This window comes from Cyprinodon variegatus, unplaced genomic scaffold (assembly GCF_000732505.1).
Source record: "Cyprinodon variegatus isolate N-32 unplaced genomic scaffold, C_variegatus-1.0 Scaffold1080, whole genome shotgun sequence".
Taxonomy (NCBI): Eukaryota; Metazoa; Chordata; class Actinopteri; order Cyprinodontiformes; family Cyprinodontidae; genus Cyprinodon; species Cyprinodon variegatus.
The window spans coordinates 216,603-224,753 of NW_015151533.1; the positions used below are offsets into that span (position 1 = coordinate 216,603).

Here is an 8,151-nt window from a genome sequence, read left to right on the forward strand (position 1 = left end):
GCAGAATCTGTTCAATCTCTAACGTTCTGCTCTCTCTGCTTCTTCTCACCCTTGTTTCGGCCTGTTTTTCAGTGTAGTCCTGTTGTGAATTGGCGCTATAGAAAAATTGAATAGAATTGTTGCTGGACCCATCACTACTGATCAGCATATTGACAGAACTTGAGGGGGATAAAGCAAACAAGTGTCTTTTCTTAACAATGGCAAAACATTTTTAAAATACAAAAAAATGAAAGAAAAAAAAAAAAACACATAGTGTACGTGTAAAAATCATAAATAAGGTTAAAGTTTTGTGCATCCCGTCCCAATCGGCCATCGTCTTGGAAAAAACAAAACGAAACAAAAAAAATCAAAAAGCAGGAAACAAAACAATGGCAGTTACAGCGGCAGCCATGACAAGGAACTGATATACTTTACAGCACTGATGTGTACCCCCCCACCCCCCAAATACAATCCTTAATTATACATCAGCTCATTCAAAACACATCTCCTGCTCTGCTGTGATGCGTGAGGGGCGGCCATGTTGAAGAGGGCAGCACCTTTCAGCGACTCGCCCTCTCTGTGTTTACAGGAAGCAAGCTGATGTGGTTTGAATGACTGCATAGTGAACATGATATTTGGTTTACGTACAGATGGACAAGGACACACACACCAACACACACACACTCGGTGCCAAGGCACAGCACAGGTCAACGCCGTGGGCTACCTGCTTCTACTCACATGGCAAGCTAATATACATAAAGCATCGCTGTGTAGGATGGGAGAGCTTTATACATTTGGTGCACATAGATTATCCCAGCTTCATTTTCCCCTCACTCACCCCGATCGGGTCAGGTGTTACAGATGAGCCGCCGTCCAATCAGTGAGCAGGGGGCACAAACAGCAGGATGGAGTGTTTGCTATTATAAGTGTGCGTTTAGAAGAAATAGACGGGAAAATCAGCAGCGGGAGTTGTAGCACTGAGAGAGAGAAGTCTCCTTCAGCAGCATCGTGTGAAAACTGTCAGGCTTTGCTGGAAAAAGCCAGACAGCAGCACCAGATCTGGGTTTATGTACAACAGGTGGCAGCAGAGATGCTGAGGAGCCACGGCGGAGCAGAGAACCCTGCCGCCGGATGAAGGAGGCCCAGTCTGAGCTAAATCTGCCACTTAAAATACGCAGCAAGCGGAACCCGGATCTCCATCGCACCTGCTCAGAAGAACGGAAACAACAAAACTATGGTGAAGCAAGGTAAAAACTAAATTAACTTCTGGTTTCATGTAGTTTTTACCATGCAGCTCCCAAAAGACTAAAAACCAAAGCCAAGAATAAAAAAAGGAGTTGAGACTTCACAGATATAAAAGAATTTCTAAAAGTAGAATGGGAGGCAGATCTTTTAGTTCTCAGGCTCCTCTCCTGTGGAACCAACTACCAGTTTTAGTCCGTGAGGCAGACACCCTGTCTACTTTTAAGGCTAGGCTTAAAACTTTCCTTTTTGATAAAGCTTCTAGTTAGAGTGGCTCAGGTTATCCTGATCTATCTCTATAGTTCTGCTGCTATAGGCTTAGACTGCTGGAGGACATAGGGACCCCTTCTGGTTATTTTTCTTCATTATACTCTTATCTACAGTTGCCTTTTGTATCTCTGCTTCTGTCTCCTTGAACCCCAGTGGGCCTCAGCAGATGGCCGCTCACACTGAGCCTGGTTCTGATGGAGGTTTCTTCCTGTTCAAAGGGAGTTTTTCCTCTCCACTGTCGCTACAAGCATGCTTAGTTGGACAGATTGCTGAAGAGTCAATGAGTCGATGCAATCAGCTGGTTTTCCTTAGAAAGAAAACTTTGAACCAATCTGACTGGATGATCTGGTGAACTGGAAAGTGCCTTGAGATGACATGTTGTGAATTGGCGCTATAGAAATAAACTGAAGTATAATTGAATTGTGAGGACAGTATATCCTGGTTTTACCTCCATTCTATGTTCTGACTTAATGTTTCATTAGCCGTGTGATGCTAGTTTTGTCCGGCTGAAGCTGCACACTGAAAGAGCCTGGTTCTGCTGGAGGTTTCTTCCTGTTAAAGGGAGTTTTTCCTCTCCACTGTCGCTACAAGCATGCTTAGTGTGAGGGATTGCTGAAGGGTCAATGAGTCGAGAATTGTGAGGACAGTATATCCTGGTTTTACCTCCTTTCTATATTCTGACTTAACGTTTCATTAGCCGCGTGATGCTAGTTTTGTCCGGCTGAAGCTGCACACTGAAAGAGCCTGGGGAATCCGACGCAGGTAAAATGCTAACTTACTGAGCAGATGGATGAAAACCGGGGCCCCCTGCTGTAAGTGCACCAGCCTCCCCCCTGCACATTGTATGACACGTACACAGCGCTGCTATAATACAGCGTACCCCCATCCTCTCAGACACACAACATTCCTTCCCACTAGCTAGAGAGTTCACATGTAGTTGAGCGCAGACATAACAGCTCTGCTCTTGCACATTAGTTGAGTTGTGTTCACCTTTGGTGTGGACAGACGGAGGGATGGAAGGATGGACCGGGTGCTGGATGGACTAGAAGCATCTTGACAGACAAACTTCCCCTCTAACTGTATTTACACTGTACAGAATGTAGTGTGGTGTAGTACAAAGGAAATAAGGTGAGATGTGCCTTTACACGGAATATTAGCTGTTTTTCAGCACTTCCTTTCACCATCTCTCACTTCACTCGGCTCTCTGCAGACTTGCTGTTTTGTATTTGGTAAGACTTGTCGACATTGCATGATTATATATTTGGCTTTAAAAGAAAAAAAAAATGATTAAAGTTTTTTGTACTTTGGGGAAAAGAAGTGACAGCAGCGTCTAAAGCGATCAAAAGTAGCAGCACGTCAATAAATAATGCAGCCCGGCTGAACGGAACGGTAAACGACGCGCTAGCTAAACTCGTACAGTTGGTGCAGCAGCACGAAAGCTTTTTACAGAAACCATCTAACCTCGGCGCTCAGCGCTATTCTACCCCAATCATTTGCAACACATCCTGCAAACCTTCCTCAGTTTGTCTAACCATCTTTTATCTCGTCTCACTTTCTTTTACACTCAGCATCGTTCCTCTCGCCTCGCTCCTCATTCTTGTCTCATGCTCCTGTCGCTTTAACTTCCACTCATCTTGACGACGTTCCCCTTCCTCACCAACACCCGACATCCTCCTGTCTGCCTTTGCCACTCCTTAGCTCCTCATCTAGCTGTGTTTTGGTTTGGTGAGAGCAAAAAGCTGGACTCTAGAATAACATCTAAGCTTTGGATGTGGCAGATCTGCTCTACTAGATATTCCTTCACCAACATCTGTCGTTCTTCACTCAACTCTTTGCCGTTACTTCATTCTAAACATTCCTCACAGTCAGGAAGGTCAAAATAAAAATTCTGGGGGCCAAAGATTGTTTTGCAAATTTGCCAATTGAGTTTTTTTACTCTTAAAATTAGATAATTGGATAATATGCACTTGAAATAAGACAAGGCAACTGTTTTTTCTTACTTTAAATGTAAATTCTCTTCTTCCATTGGCTCACTTACCTCCTCAATTCAAGAAAAATCGCATTTTTTTAAAGAAAAAAAATATTTTGCGGTGTTCTAAACATTCCTCATCGTCAGGAAGGTCCAAATGAAAATTCTGGGGGCCAAAGATTGTTTCGCGAACTCTTTAGGATTTAAGGTAAGTATCGACATTCTCTTGAAAGAACACTGAAGTTTACAATTAATAATACTAAACCGGCATCTGTTTTTTACAAATATTAGTCAAATCTTTAGGTTTTATTCATCTACTTTTTCACAGCAACTATTCGGGTTCATTCTTCTAAAAATCGGCTGAATCTGTTCGTTAAAACTCCCAACATGACATCAGGATTAGTTTTAGACATATTTCCACTTCTGTTCTGACTCTTGAAGGAGGAGGTCGCATTTTCCTGCTGCTCTCCACCTCCCTGCTCCGTCCCTGCTTTGCTGTGTCTCGTCTTTTCTGATCACTCTCTTCATATCATCCAAACTCAAACAGTGGATCTGCTCAGCTGGTCTCTCCCTGCAATTGATCCAATTTTCTCAACTGGAAGAAAGGGAAAAGGGGAGCCGTCCTGTCCTGCCGGGACAAACTTCGTGGGATACACCATGGACTCCTGGAAGGCTTGGAGGATGGTGTGTTTTACAATGTCAGTGCAGGATGTCGGAAATGTATGTTTGGATTTGGAGGGAACCTGATGTATCTACAAATACGGAGGATGTCGGCGGCAATTTGGGCATTGATCAGGCTGCCGGCTGCGGTTCACGCGCTCACGAAGGCTGTGAATGAGCGAGATCGGGAGTTTAGCCGTATGCTAGGTGCGAATGAACGCAGGCTGGCTGCGGTGGTTGAACTCAAAGGTGAGATGGGATAATATCTTGGATGTGCGCGCTCGCTTCAAGGCGGAAGAGCCAAACTAATACGGAATATTGGACTCGCCACATGGAGCCAGAAAGAAAAGACTCAAGGATGACGGAAAATTCCTGTGCAGCCTGCTCTCAAAACAACAAGCGTTATTTCGGATTCGGTCTCCTCCTTATCAAACCTTCCCTGAATGTCGTGGCGGAAGGAACCAGAAATGCCCCAAACCCATTTCATCACACACACACCTGAGGCTCAAAATGTCCGACTGACTTTCATGTGATTTTTTTTGTTTTTTGTGCCGTGGTGCTTTTTTGATATCGCAAACTGTGTCCTGTCAACGATAAAGAGTTAAATATGCTTTTTTTTTATAGTATATATAAATATAATTTTTACAACATCCCTTGCATTAGATTACAAAGTGGAATACATGACTAACATCCTAGCACATTAAAAGAAATATTTTGCTAACGGCTCAGATTCTCTTTTGAAAAAGGTTCAAATATCACTCTTTTTTTTTTGGACATGATATTGCAGAATTGGGACTTTGGCTGGAAACCAGATTCCTAGATTGACATTCCCTCCCAGCGGCTCTATAAAGACAACTTACTGGTTTAATTCCTAACACCTAAAACTTGCTGCACCGTCTCCTACGCTCCCGTCATCAAACTGCACGCAGCCTTTGGTCTGATAAATCTACGCCTTGCTCAACAGCTGAGGCAGACTGAACAAAAAGGGGAAGAGGTAGACGAACAGGCTGATGTTTGGAAGAAGATATAATCCGCGCTCCCTGCCTTACCGTCCGTTTTATCTCCATCTCTCCTGTTTGCCTTCTCTCTTATATTCCTAAACAAACTTCCCAGAATCCAACCGCCCTCATCCTTCTCTAAAGAACATTCTGATAAACGTGTTGCAAAAACCAAAGACAAATATGTCTAAAAAGCTACAATGCAACACTAATTTTTTTTTAAAACTTTTTGTTTTTCCCAAATATGCAATAAAAAAAAACATCTAGCGTAATTATATATTGAATAGAAAGTTAGAAAGTCTAGAATCCGTATATAGATGAAAATATAGATGATGGGGGTTAGAGCTGCAGTGATGGAGGATGAAAACATGGTTATAAAAGCTGATATTTGTTCACTAAATAGAGACAAACATTATTTAGACTAAAGTAGAGCCTGAGAATGAATGACAGTAGAAACACCTGAAGATTTCTCATTTTGCTCTCCTTGCAGTCTGTGTGTGAAAAGGATTTCACTAACCTAGCAAACGTCTTTTTCCAGTGTGTAGTGACTACTCTGCTGATCGATCCACCGACAATCAGAAAACAAAAGAGCTAAATGTGGAGGAAATGTGGAAACACACGGGAGATGGTCGGTGTGGTGCGGTCTGAGTGAAGCTAGCTAGCGTGCGTTTCCTCTCCTGCTAATCCAAACTCTACACATTACTCAATAATAAAATGACCGTCAATCCATCCATTAGCACATCGCTGTCCATCGCTCCATCTGTCCCTCTAGAGTCCTCTGCTGAGTCTTTGCTTTTTCTATGGGCTCGTCGGGTTCCCCGGCGGACGGGCGGGTCCGGTCTGGAGCCGGGCGTAGCTGTGAGCAGCTAGACTAGAGCGGGCCGAGCCTGCGTGAAGCGGCTAGTCTAGTCCGGCGCTCGGCCCGGCTGAGACCGGGGCGGCCGAGGCTAGGCTACCTGCTGAGGAGTGAATGGAGCATGTGTTGATGGCTGTAACACTGGCTGCTGCGCGGCGACTCCGTTCGCTCCATCACCGTCTGAAACCAGCCCGCCACGTCCACCTCCAGCACTTCGTAGCGCCGGATGAAACTGTGCTCCTGTTAAATCGAGAGGAAGAAAAAAAAATAAATATAAAAAACTAAAAAATGCATGAGTGAGTCGCCACCATGGCTGCTTTTATTCCCCAGATAATGGGAATAATAAAGCATCACTTACCAGCAGCTGGTGGTATTTTGGCCGTTTTCTGTGGTCCTTTGTGAGGCTGTAGATAAACACGCATAGATGTCAGATTAAGAACAAAACCATTTCAAAATGCTTCTTTGCAGGATTATAGAATAAATATCTATATAGGAAAAATTTGTTAGTATTCACACCCCCTGAATGTTCAATGTACACAACGTACTGCTTTGTTGCAAAGTGGAAAGAAAAAGGTAAAATATTTGAGAAAACTTGTATTTAGAGCAAAATACCCAAATGAAGCATCCTAACTCACATTAATTCTTCTTTTTAAAACACCTTAAACTCAGTCATGTTCAGTTGAAGCATCTATGAACAACAGGGTTCCTACAGCATAAGCCAAGTTAAATTCAAGACTTTTTAAGACTTTTTAATGCCACTTAAATAAAAAACTTAAGACCAACTTGACAATAAACACAAGAAAAACCTGGTAGCGACAAATTTACCCCAAATGTTTATTTTAACATAAACCATTACTTTCTGGCCCAGTAGATGCGTTTCAAATTTTGAAACACTTTCCATATAAGAAGAAAGCTAAAAACAAACAAATAACAGATATATTTTTAACAATAAACACTGAACTGAATTCACTAACTTTGTTTTGTTCCCTACTCAACCCCCTACTTTCATTAGTTCCTGAGATTTGGTTCTACTGCCGCTGTTGGTGATGTGAGAGATGCTGTGGAGGCGTAGCAGAGATAAGGGTGGAACAGAACGATGAAATGCCCGCTACTTCTCCATAACTTGATTTTTAAGCTTTGAGTTTAATGCTTCGCACATGTCTCCACTGCCTTGAATCCCACGGTCCTACATCTACATACATCCGTCTTGGATGGATAGCTAATTTTTCGTTGAATTTAAAACTTCCCTATGTTGTCCAGATAAAAAGTGACTGACACATCATCCCAAGGTCCGGCCGCAACATCTATATTGTTGGTTCTGCTATCGGGACGGAATCAATAATGGTTACAGCGAGCGGTTCGGTAAATGTATTAAAAATATTGTCAGTTATTTAATTGTTTTATATGGATTACAAAAATAAAAATTTTTTTTAAGACCTATGAAAGACTGATTTAAGACATTTTAATACCAATTAATGCCTTGATTTTATATTGAAGAATTCAATGCATTTTAAGACTTTTTAAGGATCTGCGGGAGCCCTGTTTAAGGGTGAACCTCGACCAAAGCAGCAGATCTTCCTCCAGCATTGCTCTGCATCCATCACCATCCAAAATCCCACCAGCTTTGTTTTAAATATTAAAGAAAAGTTATCGTGCAGGATAATAACTACCACCATGTTTTTCACCATCTTTTTATTTCACGCTGCATTCTATATCCAGTTCAATTTAGATCCAATCTGAGTAGAGTACTTTCTTCTACAGGTCTACTGCCCCCCAGAGGGCTACAGGAAAAAGTGCAGGCAGGATTTTTGTGGCTTCTTTAATGCCGCTTTTCCATATTTGCAAACTAATCAAGGCTTGTGATGCAATCTGATGAGAACCACCTGGGCCACAATTAGGATCGGATTTTATCCGTTTTTAATTATAAACACCAAACTTTGTTCCTCTTTGAAAGGAGCAGAGACGTTTCCCGCTGCATTAAAGGAGAAGTTCGGTTTTTTACACTTTAAGCCCATTTTCTGTAGTGTCCAGGATGAAATCGAATGAAGGACACCAAAATTTTGACAATTGCTCCCACCTCTGCTTTTTGGCTCATTTAGAATCAACCCCTGGCTGCTTTAGAATGGCTAGCATAGAGCATGTCCGATAATGTCCTTAAAACAACCTTAAACGTTCTT

At 42.4% G+C, this 8,151-nt stretch overlaps 1 protein-coding gene across 1 annotated transcript in view; it reads right to left on the reverse strand.

Moving 5' to 3' along the window:
* Positions 1-4,645: 4,645 nt before the first annotated feature.
* Positions 4,646-8,151, reverse strand: part of map2k7 (mitogen-activated protein kinase kinase 7) — a 31,103-nt gene continuing 27,597 nt past the window's right edge. The window contains exons 10-11 of the mRNA XM_015400186.1: positions 6,333-6,378; positions 4,646-6,214 (exon numbers count right to left, since the gene is read on the reverse strand). Coding sequence (XP_015255672.1) covers positions 6,071-6,214; positions 6,333-6,378 — 190 coding nt within the window. The 3' untranslated portion in view covers positions 4,646-6,070. The remainder of the gene's footprint in view (positions 6,215-6,332; positions 6,379-8,151) is intronic.